General features: G+C 57.1%; 1 protein-coding gene across 3 annotated transcripts in view; it reads right to left on the reverse strand.

The window, feature by feature from the left end:
- Positions 1-2,854: 2,854 nt before the first annotated feature.
- ARHGAP35 (Rho GTPase activating protein 35) overlaps positions 2,855-17,606 on the reverse strand; it is a 115,946-nt gene continuing 101,194 nt past the window's right edge. For 2 of the 3 annotated variants that reach the window (XM_040252454.1, XM_040252455.1), the window contains exons 4-7: positions 16,678-16,755; positions 15,045-15,176; positions 8,334-8,439; positions 2,855-7,747 (exon numbers count right to left, since the gene is read on the reverse strand). In XM_040252454.1, coding sequence (XP_040108388.1) covers positions 7,390-7,747; positions 8,334-8,439; positions 15,045-15,176; positions 16,678-16,755 — 674 coding nt within the window. In that variant the 3' untranslated portion in view covers positions 2,855-7,389. The remainder of the gene's footprint in view (positions 7,748-8,333; positions 8,440-15,044; positions 15,177-16,677; positions 16,756-17,606) is intronic. The other variant, XR_005723204.1, reaches the window with a different exon arrangement.

The following is a 17,606-nucleotide window of genomic DNA, read 5'->3' on the forward strand; positions in this document are numbered from 1 at the left end:
GTGAGCCTCGCTGGGAGGTTGGCAAGGGCCCTCCCAGGACCTGCTGAAGAGTTGGCTTCGGACGGTGCTGGGGAGCCCCAGAAGGTGTCAAGAGAGGGGTGGCAGGGACAGATATGTTTTGAAAGCTCACTCTGGCTGCCACAGAGAGATGGAAGGGAGGGGGTGAAACTGGAGGCTGGGAGACCAGGGAGGAGGTCAAGGAGGGGGCTGGTGAGATTCAATCAGGATGGTGGCAGGAAATGAGGAGGCAAGTGGTAGGGTGAGAGCCATGGGGAAGGTGAAACAGAACTTGGGGCGGCTTGATGGGAGAGAGGTCTCCAGGGTCTCTGGCTTGTGAGGGGAGCGGGGGCGGGGATGAAGGGATTGGGAGGCTGGCTGTGGTTTTGCACAGCAGAGTCCGCGAGGAGAGTGTCACAGGCAAGTGAGCAGGAATGTGGTTCTCAGAGCAGAGGTTTGCACTGGAGTTGGTTGAGTGCCAAAGAATTGACGGTCTAGAACTGTGGTGTTGGAGAAGACTCTTGAGATTCCCTTAGACTACAAGGAGATTAAACCAGTCCATCCTAAAGGAAATCAGTCCTGAATATTCATTGGAAGGAATATTCCAATATTCCAAAACTGAAGCTCCAATACTTTGGCCACCTGATGCAAAGAGCCAACTCATAGGAAAAGACCCTGATGCTGGGGAAGACTGAAGGCAGAAGAGGATGACAGAGGGTGAGATGGTTGGATGGCAACCCCGACTCCATGGACAAGAGTTTGAGCAAGCTCCGGGAGATGGTGAAGGACAGGGAGGCCTGGTGTGTTGCAGTCCATGGGGTCGCAGAGCTGGACACGACGGAACAACTGACCACCACCACGTGGGCGAGGCTTCCCAGGTGGCACCAGTGGTAAAGGACCTGCCTGCCAATGCAGGAGACGTGGGTTCTGTCCCTCGGTTTGGAACATACTGCGGAGGAGGAAATGGCAACCCACTTCGGTATTCTTGCCTGAAAAATCCCATGGACAGAGAGGCTGGCAGGCTACATACAGTCCATTGAGTCACAGAGTCGGTCACGACTGAGTGCGCACAAGCATAAGCAAGGGCAAGGTTGAAATTGACCATTGAGTTCTGCAGATGGAAGGAAGTCCTGTTACGTTCGAGGCACCTGCTTGATGCTGAGACATATGGGGAAGCCAAAGGCCATGCCCCCCAAAGCTCTCCACTTTGGGTGGATGGTGGCTGAGAGGTGTTAAATATGCAAGTACATGGCACTTGAACATCAAAAACCAGAGACAAAGACAGGCTTATGATGTCAGTGTGCATATTGAGTGCCAACTGTATACTGTAGAAACTTTTTTTTTTTTTTTTAAAAAGCAAATGCTGGGACCATGCTTCCACTGCAGGGGACACAGGATTGATCCCCGGTGGGGGAGCTAAAATCTCGCCTGCTGTCTGGCGTGGCCAAAAAAATAAAGAACAAATGTTGAAGACTTTCTGGGAGTCACATAAACTGCCATAGCAGGTCAGTAGTTGTTGGGTCCATCAATGGGTAAAAGGGCCTGGGAATAATTTCTAGAGGAAGACTGGCTTTCAAGGATGGGTGAGGATGTGATGGGCAGTGCTGAGGTTTGGGGGCGTGAGGAATAGAAGGCATTTCAGGCAGAGGAAACAGTGCAAGCAAAGCCTTGCAAGTCGGAAGCAACCAAGTGCATTGGGAGAATGCAAATGACTCAGACAGAAGCTGGTCTGACTGGAGGACGGGGAGGAGGGTGGGCTGGGGCCAGAGGGGGCTCCCCTGGCTGGCCTGTGCTCAGGGGCCTGCTGGCTCCTGCTGACTGGCAGCATGGGGCCAGAGCGCTGGCCAGGGGTTGTGATCCAGGACCGTGCCTGCCTCAGGCAGGGGAGGGGAGAGGCATCTCTCAGGGTGACTAGTCCCCACTACTGCCGTAGGTAAAGCAAAGCTGGGTCTTCAGGGGGAACTTCTTGGTCTAAAGACAAGACCGGGAGTCATTTAAAGTGTGGGAGTGTCCGTCGTAGGCCAGGGGAGCCAGAATTAGGACCTGGGCCAGAATGGACGTGGTGGCTAAAGGTGGCATCTGGGAGGTGACCGAGGGGGCCGTGGAGGGGAGAGCATGGGGCAGAGCGAGCCTGAGTGGCTGAGGCATCTCTGAGGCACTGTCCTGAGGTTCACTTCCCTGGGTCACCTGGGAGTAAACCCTGGATCCCATCCCAGAGGCACCGGCATGGCCTCGGCTCAGACGACAGGGAAGCGCACCAGTGCAGATGCTGGTGTGTGGACTGCTGGGCGCCCCCGTGGCCACAAGACTCTGTGGGTAGTGTTTGGCCTGATGACCTAGAATAAACTGCGGGAGCAACCAGCGGCAAGAAGACCTGGGGAAGACAGATCCCTGAGCTTGCAGACCCCTCAAGTTGTGCCCAGCTCTTTACGATCCCACGGACTGGGGCCCACCAGGCTCCTCTGTCCATGGGTTCTCCAGGGAGGAATACTAGAGTAGGCTGCCATTCCCTCCTCCAGGGAATCTTCACGACTCAGGGAAGGCGAGCTCCTTACTGCTATGCCACGAGGGAAGCCTGGATCACTCTGCTGGAAAGGCAAAGCAAGGAGGCCAGGGCTGGTGGGGGCTCTTGGCAGCAGTCCTGGGGGCGGAGGGGGAGGTGCCTGCAGCTCCCACGGGCCTTGGCTCTGCTGGAGAAGCCTTCTCCCTGGGGCGCTGGGGGAACCCTCTTGCCCGTGGTCCAGAGGCCCCCGCGCTCCTCATGGGCCGAGGCTGCAGCCAGTGCCCCCATGGGGCCTGCTCGGTGGGTGTGCGCCCAGGGGCCGGGGAGGGGCCGCCTTCATCTCTCTCTCAGGTCTGGTTTTTTACAAGATTGATTTATTAACTATGATACATATCACGTAAGGCCTTTTCAGTTTTGTACACCATTCCCATTGAGACAAGTACAATACTTTGTAGCAAATACATGATTTTAAAAAACAAAGCCAGAGGGAGAACACCTCAGTCAGAGATGCTCAGCCTCTGTTGACGGCTGATCATGCACTCATCAGGTTGGAGCCTCAAAAAACCCACGATGTGTTAAAAAAAAAAAAGTCTGCAAATTAAGCAAACATTCCTAACGCCAACTAGAGGATGTCCTGGTTAAAGCCCCTAAAATACAAAGAAATAATTGTTATACTTTCTTTACATACAGTTCTCCACTTTTGCTGCGAAACAGAATTTTGGGCATACAGCCAGACTACTAACACATTTCAATACCATTAATTCCCCCTCCCCACCCTCAGGAAACTCAAAATATTTGTTAATCCAACATATATAAAGATCATTTAACATGTGAAAATACAAGTACCAGAAAAATAAGCTGGCAGCAGCACTATTCCAAATTTTCAAACAAGTTTTATTCCCATACAATTCAGACTTTTTTTTAAAATGTACACAGGGAACATGATTCTTCTTAATGCAAACAATAATTTACGCCCTGTCTCGACTACACTGAGGTGTAACATCACTGCTGTTGGATCTGGCCGAGGCGGGCTCTTGGGCAGGAGGCGCGGGCAGTCACCTCGGAGCCTCGAGGAGTCTGCAGTCAGCAGCCGGTGGAAAGACGGTTCCGGGAGGAGCTGACAGGACATTGGTGCAGGCCCCTCCCGGCCCCAGGCCTTCTGCCATAGGATCACCAGATGTGACCTAGGTTTCCAGCACACACGACTCAGTCGTCTTTTCACCTAAGCATGAATGCGCGGCTTGAACCTGCCAAGCAACAGGAGGGCAAGACCTCCATCCACTGTCTGCGGGAACTGGAGGCCCTGCGGGTGAGTGCCGTGGCTGTCCCCAGTGGCCAGCCCAAGTCCCTGGAGCCTCCTCCTCCTGGGAAGGCAGCCACTGGCCGAGCAGAACAGAGAGGAGCCGACACCTGAGACAGCCCCCAAGCAGTGTGGATCTCCTTGCAGGAGGGGACGGGGGCGGGTGCGGGTGGAGAGGAGCTCGGATCACAAGTGCTGCAGGGAACTAACTGGCTTGACCTCCTGGCCTGGGGCAGGCAGCCCGCCAGGGCCACCCCCTCCAGAGGAAACTGAGGCACAGGGATGAGTGGAGGCGAGCACTCCAGCCCCTTCTGGCCAACATGCTGCTCCGAGGAGGTCACCCTCTGCCCACCCTGGCCAAGATACAGCCTGCTATAAGAACCGCACCCACAGCACGTGTTCAGCCTGGAGGGAACCCGGGGAACAGCAGTTTAGCATTCCTCCTTGGAAGGTCAAGTGTTGGGGAGAACTTGACAGAACACAGGGACAAGCGCACTGTGGTGACCACGTGCAGCACAGCCCAGAACTGGAGGCAAACTCGCAGGCCACCACCCTAGCCGTGGACCACTTCCTTCCGTGAAGCCTCCCTCCAGAGCCAGCCCAACACTTAGCCAGGGCTGTCTACTCCTGTCCTCGGGGTCTGCACCTTCGGGGATCTGAAGAACATCGGACGGGGAAGAGTTTCTGGGCGCCCCACTACTTCACAAGCCCCGTGTCTCCACCGCCAGGCTTTCCCAGTTTGGCCAAGTAACATGTTTCCTAGTAACATGCTCGCCGCCCTCAATTCCTAGAGTTGTGGTGCCACTCGCATGAGAATGACCTGCGAAAGAACTTTCTAGAGCTTAGCACACTAGATAAATGGGTGGGGTGGGCAGAGTTCCAGTTAAGGTCGGCCTGCCCCCGCACACACCCACTCTCCTTCATGGGTCCCCCTCCGAGGGCCCATTTGGTCCAAATACAAACCACTCCCTGCCCCCTAACTAGCACTGCTGATGGTGGGAATGCCAACTTGGAACGATCGAGAAATGTCCTCCAAGCCCAAGCCAGCCTGAGAAGTAGAAAATGAGAAGAATTAGCAAAGGAAATAGAGAGGAACCCCTGGAACTTCCTGCCCAACTGTGGCTCTCTGGGGAACGAGCCACCAGTCCCCACCTGCGGTTAAAGCCCTGGCAGGATCCCGGGTGCAGGGGACACCGTGGGATGGGCAGCGACCCTGTGGAGCCACAGAGGCCTGGTCTCCGCTATTCCCCCAAGGGTTAAAGGTGCAAAGCACAGGTTTCCACCCTTACTGTGCCTTTTCTTCTTCCAGAAAAGTCACCTACCACTTAGAGAACTGTGGTCTCGGGGTGGGGGGGGGGGTGGCGTGGGAAGGCAGGACAGTTGGGGGTCTTGTGAAGTTCCTGGTGCAGAGCCAAGGTTGCAGGTGGCAGTGTGGTCCAGAGTGCCAACAGAGGTGGGAGGGAAGCAGGCCTCTTCTGCTTTAGCTGACACATGGGACAGTGGTCGCAGGTCACTCTCCAGGCTTCCCTTCCACCCCCACCCAATACCTTGACGGGCTGCCTGGGAATAAGCGAGCATGACTAGGAAAAGGCTGAGACTAGTCAATGGAGTCATCTGCACACCTGCCTGGGGCTCAGCACTGGGGCAGCTGCAGGGCTAGAGAAGCAGAGTCTGCCGACCTCGAGTCAAAACTAAGCAATGTCCCCCTCCAGCCAAGCCCCAACTGAGAAAGCATCAGACACAGATCTGCCAGAAGAGAAGATCTGGCATCCAACAGTAAGACATTCATGTACCTTATGTTTTCTGACTTGTGTCCTTAAGGAGGCGGTAAAACGTGCAGGGGACATGTAGTTTTTCCAAGCACCTTATTTTGCCGTTCAAGAACTAGAGACAGTGCGACATCCAGCTTATCCAGAGGAAGAGTCGGTGAGCACAGGGCCTGGCCCGCCCTCCAACAGCCAGTGGGAAGCGTCTGGGGCCAGGGGTGGCCGAGACTGTTCTGAGGCATCTCTCACTTTGTCAGGCGGCCTCGAACATACCACAGGTGCTGCTTCTTAAAGTGCAAAGAGACCCCCGGAGGACTGTGCGGCAGGTGGGCCTCCACCCCACGCCCCCACGCCCAGGGTACCTTAGTGGCTTCTCCACTGCGGAGGCATGGCCCAGCCATGGGATGGGGGCAACCGTATCTGTAGCAGCCTTAGCAGGGTCGCTGTTTGGGGGTGGGGTGGGGCAAAGGGGGGCATGATGAGGAAGCTTCTCCCAGAGGCCAGTGGAAAGGCCAGGAAGGGCGGGGGAGCCCATGGAGGATGGTGACGGGCAGGCATGCCGCCCCGTCCTGACTGACCGCCTCTGTACCGGCAGCTCCTCTGGGCACTGATGGCTGGGGAGCAGGAAGGCCGGCCCTGCATGCACCGGCAACCGTCACACCCTTGGAGTCCCCTGACACGGCCCACTTCCCACGGACAGCCCTGCTGGCCCAGGAGGAAAATGATTCTATTTCAACACCAAACACACGGAACCAATCCCCACGTGCCTGCGGGCACCTCTCACCGCCCCACTCCCTCCCCGCGCACGAGGGGCAGTGTCCCCCGCAGCACCGCAGCGCTCCAAGGCAGACAGGTGCCGGGCGGGCCCCCAGCTCTTTCTGCCAAGGGGCTTGAGCCATACACCTGGGGTGGGGGAGGGGGATCTAGTGACAGGACGTAAGTGGGACCCCAACAGGCTCTCAGGCTGCCACCCCTGGGCACCCCGGTCTTGCTGGCACAAAGACAGGTTGCCCTCCACTTGCGTGCCTCTTGGCAGAGGTGGGGAGAGAGCTTCATCTTGAGGTCTGTAGTTTTCTTCCTGTAGTTTTTCTTTCTTTTTAAGAATTATTGGGGGAGGGATGTCTTTCCATTTTTCTTCCAGTGTTCCTTTGTTTTAAAGGGAATGGATCCCCAAAGCCTGTGAAGTGGGGCGGGGTGCATGGGGCAGACGCGCCCATGCTCCCTGGTCCAGGCGGAGCTGGCCTCCTCTGTCCTGACCTGCTGGGCCAACGCCCTCAGATGGGACTGTACCTTAGGGTGGCAGAGCTGGCCTACATGTTCCCAAGGAGGCTGCCGGGCAGGCTGCACCCCCCAAGGGTGGGGAGTGCCGGGCACAGCAGAGGAACGTGTCCTCGTGAGGGGCTGCTGGCCCTGTCCTGGGGCAGCCGAACCTCAGGATCTCCTCCTCCCGGCCGACACCAGGCTCTGCCCAGCGGGCGGCGGCCCTGAGGCTGGTGTGCACAGATGGTGGGGAGGGGTCCAGGGATCAGTGAGGGTGTGGAGGGGCCCTGCCTGCCTCGTTCAGTCTGCAAAAGGGTCCATGTCACAGAGCAGGGCTCCCGCCACGGCCTGCGGCCAACCCCAGGTCTGCAGTGCTGGGCTCAGGGCACCGGCCGGCCCAGCCTGCGCCTTCTGTTGGTGGCTGCTAGTGCTGCGGGCTGGAGAAGGCGAGAGGAGAGGGGACCCTCCCCGCCCCACCCCAGCAGGCCTGGTTCTGTTCAAGGCCCAGTGCCACCCTGTCAAGAGAGAAGACCTCGTCTCCTTCAGCCCGAGGCCTCGGGGGCTCACAGCGTGTGTTCGGCTTGAAGTTGGGAGGGGAGCAGCGGCTGCATTGGGGACTGGGGGGTGGGCGGAGGCGACTGGGGTGGCGATGGCTGACTTGTGACGGGCGTGGAGGTGAGGAAGGGCACGGTGGAGGCCAGGGCAGACGGGGAGCTGGGCGTGGCACCAGGGGGCTCGCTGATGGGCCGGTTGTGGAAGAAGAAGGGGCACTGCTGGATGAAGAGCTCGATGATTGTCTGGTAGGTGCGCGTGGCCGTGAGGGCGTCCATGGTGCTGAAGTCCGGCCTCATCAGGGTGGGCCAGAAGCAGATGGACAGGTTCTCGCTGGTCATGAGGTTCACCTTGTTGTTGTGGCTGACTCTGCGGGCGACACCAGGCTCGAGGTCAGAGCTCCGGCCCCGTGTGTTCACGGTCACCATCCCCCCGGCTGCTCTCCTGCCTCCACCCCCGCCCTGCAAGCTGAGAACCGAAGAGGCCTGAGCCCCGTGGGCCCATCCTCTGAGGCCCCCGAAGTGGGGGGCACTGCTCTGGCTGTGCAGAAAGGCAGCGTGTGTGTCCACAGCAGCGTTCATGGAACACCACTGTCAGGAGAGGACCAGGTCTGGCTGGAAAGCAACCCTACTGCGTGGGAGTAAAGGCGGGCACGGCCGCAGCTCCCTGCACGGGCTTCCCTGGCTCCCGTTCGCTGCTTCCCACAGGACGCCTGTCTAGGCGCAGCGCGTGGTCAGAGCGGTCAGGGAGCATGGTTCCTGGAGAGCGAGCTTCGGGGGGGTGCTGGGGGCCGAGCAGGCCTCTCTCAGACGGAAGCAGGACAGAGCCTGAGGAGGAGGAGCCGGCACCCGACGGGCTGAGGACAGAGCCCCGCTCAGCTTCCTCCCACAGCCCACTGGCCCTAACTGGAGGGTTTCCAAGCAGGGGAAGACAAACAGCAAGCCCTGCAACGTACTTGTTCAGGTGAGAGATGACGTATTTGAAGACTTCATGGTTCTCTTTTGGAAACTTCTTGAGTACCTCCTTAAGGGCGTGTAACTTCTGCTCCCGGTCATTGATTTCTGAGGAAACAGAAAACCAAGACCAAGGCTGGTGGGCCTGGGGCTCAGATTAGCTACTGGTCCTGGGCAGTGGGGGGAAGGGCCGTGCTGCCTGCTCTGAAGGCAGCCCAACCCCATCCTCGCCCCACACGCCGTGCCCCGGGCGGGCACACCTGGCAGTGCGTGGGGCCAGGGCTGGGCCCACCTCCGTGCCCCAGGCCCCTGCTCCTGAACAGGGGCACTGTACACCCGGAGCTTCCTGGCTCCCACCATCCAGAGACTCTTCCATGAAGGGCACCATTCTTTGCTCATCTGGTTGCCCCTGGAGACGGGCATCCCGATGCATAGCGCCTGCTGCCTCCTGAGCAGACGGGTGGGCGCCACCGCCTACCCGCGCCAACAGTCTCGGGACGGGGGGAGTCACGAGACCAAGGCTCTGTCCTTTCCCTAGAGTCAGGGACCCTCCGCGCATCTGCCCTTTGGAAGAGCTGGTGCAAACGGTGGGGAATTCTTACAGAGTTCATCAAAAGGACTACGTGTCCCCTAGTGTCCTGAGACAGGGAAAAGCTGGCCCAAATGAAACGCTTCATTCAAGCCAGGCCTGCTTCGGCCAAGTCCTCACAATCCTAGGAGGCTGGGGCTCTTATCACCTCACTTCCAGGATAAGGAATCTGAGGCTCAGAGAGGTGGCAGCAATCAGCCTTTTGGTCTGGGAATCAGACCCTGCCCAAATGGCTGCAGAGTCTGGGTGGGGACCACTGTGCTTCCTGGGGTCCTGGCAGCCCCTTCCTGAGTGGACCTGGCCTGCCCTGGAGGTGAAAGTTGGCCTGGGCTAGCAAGACGAGAATGGTCCGGGGCCGACCAGGTTGAGATCTGAGTGTAGCCACTTGTCGGAGCTGAGGCTTATCTCTAGGACCCCAGGGCTCGTGAAGATCACAGGAGGACCCCGTGAAGAGATGGTGCAGGTGGGTGGGGGGACAAGGCGTTCATTAACAAATACAGTGGCGCCTAACTGCTTTGGGGCACAGGCTCCTGTGGGTGGATGAACACTTTGGATCCTCTTCCACAGATAAACCGTGTACAGGTCTGCCCACATCCCTGGAGCTTCCCAGACTCTCCAAACCCATGTGTTCTTCAGGAAGCCTGTGGCCTCCTAGTTAAGGACTCCAGGAGAAAGTGACATGCCCCGGAGAGTCACTGTCTAGGCAAGCGGGTATGAGGAGCCTCAAACTAGACTGAGAAGGACAGACGGAACATCAACGGTGGCGGGAGCAGTGGGAGGAAGGGTCAGGCGGTCTGGGTCCTGTCTGTGACACCAGCCAGCTGGGAGGCCTCAGGGACATGACTCTGAGTGGCCATCTCGTCTCTAAGAGGCTCAGGACAGCGCCGCCTCCACTTGGCGACACCACACCCTGAAATGCAGCGCTCACAGCCAGACACACACTCAGCACCTGGGAGCAAGGCTGAGGCTCAGGGACCAGAGGGAGAGGAGGCTGCAAAGACGGCCAGGACAGCCACCAGGAGCAGGAAACCGGCAAACGTTCAGACTCTAGAGTGTGGCTTGATGAAGCAGTGCTTTGGTGACCTAGACCCACAGGAACTGACTATGTGCTGCCATCATCAGCGTCATTTCTCTGAACCCAAGATTTGTTTTAAGGGCTCAACGTCAAGGACACACTTTTTTTTTTGTCTGGCCTTGAGTTTCAAAACCCTTCACTGTTAAGTTTCAATAAAAAGAAAAGTAAACTGTTCAGGGTGGGAGCGGGGCTGGGAGGATGAAGAACTGTCCCGGAGAACATGAGAAGTGTGCGCGTGGCGCAGAGTCTCACTTCATGAACCGACTGTGCCCTCTTCCAGATGCGAGCTTGGCACGGGCCTCTCCTAGGGGCCTGCACAACAAACACACAGCTGTGTTTGTTTTAATCAAGCACTTGAGCAGCAGCACCTTCATGTAAGAGCCCGGCCTCACCTGTCCTTCCGGCTGGAAGCAGGAAATGGGGCCGATAATGTCACTGCCTGCCCAGGATGTCCCCTCTCCTTCCTATCCACTGGGCAACAGAACAGCCGCCCCTTCTCTCTCTTCCTCGCAGGGGTGGGGGAAGTGGAGACTATAGCACCTGCTCGGATGGAAATTCGAGGACCACCCTCAGGCATGCCAGCCTCCCTCCACCTCCTGGCACAGTGCCTCAGCAGGACCTGGATGGCTGTGCACCCTGGGAGCGTGGAGGGAGACAGGCCGTCTTGCTCTCCCTGCTGGCCACGTGGGGCAGGTGCTCTGAGAGCCAGGGAGCACTGAGACCCTGGCAGGAGGCAGGGAGGATGGCAAGGGGAGCAATGGGGGGCTTCCCAGCACAGGGCCAGGCCCTGTGTCTGCCCTGCGGAACATGGCCCCCTCAAGGACGGCCTTCTGACCTGTCCTGACTTGCTTCCCGCGTGCAAGCAAAGCCCAGCAGTGCCGGGGACCCACCGTGGGCTCCACCTGGCAGTCTTTCCACGGCAGCCCCAACACCAGCAGCACGTCACCCGAGAGCCAGAATGTCGGCGGGGCAATGTTCCATGGGTGCTCTCTGGGCAGCCCCACCCGAGGAGAGGTGGCGTCAGTGTGCCCCACCCTGAGAAAGCCCACTCAAGAGGTGACAGCCAGGCCACGGGGCTAGCGAGGGGGAGGGGGGCACCCAGTTCTGTCTCCAAGTTCAGCATCCCTGCTCTGATCAGCTGCCTGCCCCCAGGCTCGGAGCCCTCGCCAACCTCAACAATCCTCTTCCAGAGGGGTGAGGGGCTCTGCAGGGCTCACGCCTCCTCAGCTAACACATCGTAGTTCTGAAATTAGGTGTCTATCAATTGAGACGGCATCAGGAGAGGCGTTCTGAGGTCAGCTGAATCAAGACAAAGTCTGGACAGAGACCAAGCAATGTGGAACTCAGGCCCCAATAACTCAGGAGGAAGAGGAGGGCAGAGCCAGGGGCCACACCCTTCGAGGTATACAGATAAACCTAGGCTCCAATGAATAAGAATAGCAGGTCCAAGGTCGCACGAACTGGCGTCGGGGGCCCAATCCCAGACACCGTTGGCACCCCGGCCGTGTCACCCCGCCACCACCTCTGGCTGCCAGCCAGGCTCCCGGCTGGAATCTCAGCTCAGTCCTCAAGGAAAACCCCCAATGGACTCTGGCCACCCGGCACATCCACACCATCAAGAAGGCAAACCACCGGTTTGAGCCCCACCCCATGACAACGCGGGCAACCCCGGCACCAAACCACTCTGAGGCTGAACCCTCACTCTGCTGGGCCCGGAATGGAAGCGTCAGGGTGCCCTTCTCTGGAGGTGTGACCCTGCCTGTCCAGTAACCTGTCCAATGGTCTCTGACCCATCAGACGAGGGCAGGGCCTGCACACGTGTCTGCCTGCTGCCACCTGCCCCTGCCCCACACAGGGCCTGGCATACACTAGGGGTGAGAGCGCCCCAGGCTCTTAAGCTGCTATCTGGACAGGCAAGCAGAAGCAGGACCCTGAAATCAGCATGATCACAAGGGAGCACGTGAGCACCGGCCGGCGAGCAGCCAGGCTGACCCGTCCAGCGACCGTGCAAGGCAGGCGTTTATGCACCTCCAGCCCTCAGCTGGAAAGAGTGAGACAACACGCCGGCATCCGGAGCCCTCTGGGGTCATATATCTTGACCATCTTTTTTTTTCTTGGTGGACTCTTAGTTCCCTGAACAGGCATCACACCCGGGCCCCTGGCAGAGAAGGCGTGGAGTCCTAACCACTGGCTGCTAGAGAGCCCTCATCCCTTGGACAGTCGCTGAAGAACACTGGTCTCCATAGACTATAATGTGCACACAGAACTCACAAGCAGTTATGCGGGATAATGAGGCCTGGAGGGCAAGGATCCTTAAGCTCAGAGCCTCTTGGCCTGAGACAGAGTCAGCACGACGGTCTCTGCCAGCACAGAAGACAGAGGACAGGGGGCGTGGGGACTGGCTGGACCCAGAGGGATTCCAGACACGGGACAGGGGTGTCGGAGTGGTCGTGAGACGAAAAGGAGAGACTGTGGGGCAGGAATAAATGACACTGTTTCTTGAAGGCTGGGCTGAACTGTGAAGGGGAGACAGACGGAGAATTCAAGGCTCCTCTAGCTGCCTCCTGAAATCTTGGTCCTCTCTGAAGCCAAGCTCAGCGGCCATCTCTTCCACTATGACCCAATTCCTTCCTCCCTCCTCTCTGCGCTTTCTGCCCTTCCAACTTGGCTTGCTTCTCGCCGTCTGGCAGAGAACTTAAATGAGCACTGGGGAGGCAGGAAAAATATCTTAGCACAGAAGGTCACACCCGGCTTGCCACTCCCTGGCAGTGCGGGCTGTGGCTGCCAGTCACTTCTCAATCTCCCACATGGCATCTTGTATGTGGCAGGAAGATAGCTGGTGAATAATTACAAAAGTCTCGCATTTGTAGCCACAATTTCAGCGATATTCACACTGCTGTGAAATTCTGGAGTGCACAAAACAATTTGATAGTGACCTGGATATTTGCTGTGATAGGATCTGAAACCATCTCCAGCCCTGAACGCACCCGGACACGACAGCGCTCAGGTAGGAAGTGGAAAGAGCTGGTCAGGTTGATGTTGCCATGGAAACCCAGCCAGGCTGAGCTGAGCTACTCTGGGGGCTGAGAATCTTTGTTCCCTCATGTCCCTCACCACCAACTCTAGCACTGCCCGGTTGGTGTTAAGCTCTTATACACACAGCCCCACTGCTCACTCAGCTCTGGCTCTGAGGTGCCATTTCAGTGAGAGACGCTCCTCTCTACCAGGTTCAAGATAACCGAGCTCCAGCTGACGAGTGTGGGGCACAGGAAGCACACAATGGGAAGAGGAAGCGGAAAATCTCCACCCTCTTCCAGGCTGCAGGAGCAGCAAGCAGCTCCCTTCCGCAGACTGGATGCCGGCGGAAGCTGCTGGAGGAAGGCAGCTGATTCCCCATCAGTGACACCTTCCTCTCCTGCCCCCTGCGACCCTCCAAAAACAAAAAGATGCCATGTCAGCAATTCCCGCACAAACAATGGAATTCTTTCTGCGGGGTGCTGGGATGCCACGAGCCTCTAGATGGCGCCAAGTCAAGACAAATGCTGCTGGCAACCTCCAGGCTCCCGGCAAGCTGGGTGCCGGCCCACACCTTCTCCTCCTACCTGCGGCCCAGGGAGGCTTGGCTGAGGGGCAAAGAAAGCTGGCTCTGGACAGAGGCCTCCCATGCATCTCACGTCTGAGCCAGCCTGGAGCCTGCTAGAGAAGTGAGTGCTGGGAGGACCTCCATCTCTGGAAGGTAAGACCAGGGCAGAAGCTGGCACTTGTCCCCACGCCCTAACTCATCTGGGAGACCCAGCCCCTGTCCTGAACAGGCAGATGGGCGAGCAGGCCAGGGGACACCATGACTGTTCTGCCAGGGCTTCTGCCCCATCCCTGTGGGCCTGGGTAAGATGATGGCTGTGAAGCATTTCAAGCAGCTAAGAATGGTGTGCATAAACTACGAAGAGACTGTGGAAACAAACATCACGGGAAAGGCAGATCACAGCACAGCGACTCTGGGGCCTTCAGCCCTGCCAGCAGTCAGATTCTGACGGGGACCCCTCCCATAGCTCAGGGCTGGGCTTCTATCAGCACCTGTATTTCCCAAAGCCGCCAAGAGTCTACGAGCCATGACTTGAAGTCCTGCCAATCTGTGGCCTCCCCTCAGGTTTTGTCCGCACCATCAGCTTTGTGAGTAGGCCGTGTGTGCTCAGAGCTCCATCTTCGGAGCTGGGCAGCGGCAGGGTGAGACCAAGGTCCTGGGCTCTGAGGGACACAGCCCCCTCTTGCGGCTGCACAGCAGCAGCTGCCTCTGGCTAAAAAAGTCTGGACTGTCAGTCCGTGAAAAACCCTGAGAGGTCAGGCCCCCTGCAGCACTACATGAGGTCCAGGGAAGGATGCCCAAGGGCAGGGTTCCCACGGTGGGAGAGCCCCCAGGGAGAGGCAGGCCAGGACAGAAGAGAGTCCTTGGAGAGGGCAGGACCACTGAAAGCAGAGGCGCTCCTCTGCGGCTGCCCCCGCCTCTCCAGAGGCTCTCTGGCCCAGATCACGCGTGCACTTCCCTTCAGGAGAGCTGGGAGGAGACAGTCAGGAGGGAGAGGCCAGCACAACCTTCCACCGAACAGGTCCGTGACTCAGCCGCGCCTCCAGGCCTCTCCGAGTATCCTTTCATAAATGCAAGCAGGGATGGCAACCTAGGACACTCAGGGCCAGGAAGGTTCCATTGTGAACAAGCAAAGGAGCGAGGCTCTGCCCCAAGTCTGGCATAAAAACCAGGCTCTCAACCACGGAGCTTTGGGGAGGCCTGCAATTTTCCTGACAGAACGAAGCACCTCTGGTCAACAAGGCGGGGGTCTAATTTGTGAGCCCCTCTGGTGTCATCTTGCTAGTTCTCTTTCCTATGTCCTTCAGTCTCAGTTCCAAGAGCCAGAGCATCAGCTCTCTGAGGGCACGACCTGTTCTCATGTTGCTGCACCCCCCCCCCCCAATCCCGGCCCCGCCATTTGCCCAGCAGAGTCAGCCTGGGGCGCCACCAGGGGCCCACGAGCCAGGCGGGCTGCCGGTACTCACTGTGGGCCTCCACCAGGTCGATCTGCATATTGTACGGGACCAGGGGGTCTGGCAGTTCTGAGAAAAAGCTCTTCATGGCCCCCGCCACGGTGTTTACTGTGAAGTCCTTCTCTGCCAAATCCAGGTTGTGATCTGAAAGGAAGTTGGGAGAGTGAAGCCAGGCCAAGCGAGGCTGTGCCAAAGCAAGGAACACTTGGAGCTGCAAACAAGCAAGAGAAACTTGCAGAACCAGGGGTGCTGCCGGGGGCTGGCCTGGAGCCTGGGCAGGGACTCAGGGTCATCACAGACTGGACAGAAGGTGGCACCCCTGGGTGCTGCTAAAAAAAAAAAAAAAGTTCTGAGACTCACAGACTCGCTGACATGCATCCTGCTCAGATCAGCCTCTGAGCGGAGGAGCTGCGCCTCCATTCTGCGGCCGAAGCCTCCTCGTCTGCCCTGGACATGCTGCTGCCTTTCCTCACACCCCCACTCGGGGAGACAGGACGAGGCTTCCCCCTAAGGCCGTGTCACTTTTCCTGGAAGGTTACAGAAATGGCACCAGCAACTCTGACTGCTGTCTCCACCCTGCTCCTTGTGGTGGTCAGGCAACCAGACTCACTTTCCTCTTGCTGGTCCCATCCAGCTTATGATACCACCAACTCCTGCCTCTAATTTTTCTTTCCATACTTCACTGCATTTCTGATTTGTAACAAGTCATCTACTGATAGATCTCGACTGTTTCCGCTTGGGAGTCTCCCCTGGGTTGCAGATTCTGGCATATACCTAAGTGTCTAACCTAGTGTGGCTCTGCCCGCATCCTGACCTTGTGCTTCCGATCCTTCAAGACTCACACATTTCCCTTCCTGCTGCCAGCTAGTGGAGACTGGAGCTGGGTGCTGGGGGTGGGGGGCGGTGTCTGCTCCCACCACGCACTGGGTATGGCTTGGGCCTGCAGGCTTGCACAGGCCGCCTGGCTGGCTCTCCCGAGGCCCAGTCACATGCTAAGTCGGACCCCACTTTGACCCTCTGCTTACCTTCCTTTCTGGCCAGTGGCACCTGTCAAGTTTTACTCTTTGGCTCCTTTGCGTCTGACACTGGTGGGTGTGACCTCTCATCCCAGTGAGTTCAGCCCTAACTGAACTGGGTTAGGGTGGAACGGATGTGGCCATGTGGCCTTTGGCCTCTCAGATCTGACCTAGCTTAGGAGGCAGAGCGTTCAGCTTGGGGAGCCCCGGGCCCAAGGCTCAGCGCATCACAAGATGCTCCCCCTTGCTTTGTTTCTCTCCTGCAGGACTCTGTGAGGAGGACAGTTACGGTTGAGAGGCCCTGCCAACACAGGACTGTCATCTCAACCCAACCTTGAGTCATGTGCCCGCCATGACCTCTGCATGGCCCAGCCTGAGGAGAGCGAGGCCTGGGTCTCAGTGAATGAGGCCCGTGCTGGGGGCTGCAATGGTGCCTGTGGGTGGTGGAGAGGGGAGCAGCCTGGCTGAAGCAGGTTTGCGCGGCGGATGCTTCTGTTTGCTGACAGGAGCCAAACACTCTCTCCTCCTCAGCCACCCAGCCAGCACCCTTGGCTCTGGGGCTGTGTGGCAGGAGCACCCCAGGGGGCTCCACCAGCAGTGGCGTCTGCCTTTAGTGGCTGTGGCCTTACCTTGGTCAAACTGTCTCTGCAGACTCTCCATCTCTGACTTGTTCCCGCTGACCCGGTAGATGCCTTCAGTGCTCAGCCCTGGGGAGAGACAGGCGTGAGCCTTAGGAGCAGGAAGTAGAGAGCAGAGCAGGAGGGAGATGGGCTTGAGGGTAGAAGCAGGGGGTCCACGAGGCCCGCCTGGGGCGAGGGCACTCGTCTTGCCTCGGTGCCTCAGTCCACTCCTGCCCTTTTTCTTTCTCATTTTGAAGTTTACAAATATTTGTTTTTTGTAACAACTAAAATAATATAGAAACACATCAGACAAAGGTAACATCTGTCCACATTTTGATATATACCTTGGAATTTTAATTTTAATAAAAGAGAGATAAAACTATGTTTTAACCCATCCTTTTCACTTACAAACTATATTGTGAACCTAACCATTAAATATTCTTTTATAACATAATTCTAAAGATAACACAGTATATAACAACTTAAAAATCATCTACTGTTAATCCTTTAGGTTTTTCCGGAAGTCCAGTGAGTATTTCTTACTTTGTGAATTTTCTATTCATGTTTTTGATCATTTTCAAATGGAGTGGTTCTCCTCATTTTGTACTTAATATTAAGGAACTATGTTAATGTTATATACCTTTACATTTCCCTTTCATTATCTGTCTTCTAATTTTGTGTACTGAATTTTCTTTGACGTACATAATTCAAAAAATGTTAGGTTTTCAAGACCAATCTGCTTCTTTATGTGTTCATTTCTTTTTGTGGTTAGAGTGGGTTTTCCTTTTCCTTCTGGAACTTACTTGGTGTACAGTGTTAGGTAAGACAAAAAAAAAAAAAAAAAAAAGGACCAGTAAAATTCAACTAAGTAACAATGTAGGAGGAGATAAAAGTTCCGAAGGAGAGTGGCCTCCCTCCAGCCCTCCGCACAGGAGGCA

Source organism: Oryx dammah, unplaced genomic scaffold (genome assembly GCF_014754425.2).
Source record: "Oryx dammah isolate SB20612 unplaced genomic scaffold, SCBI_Odam_1.1 HiC_scaffold_13, whole genome shotgun sequence".
In the NCBI taxonomy this organism is placed as follows: Eukaryota; Metazoa; Chordata; class Mammalia; order Artiodactyla; family Bovidae; genus Oryx; species Oryx dammah.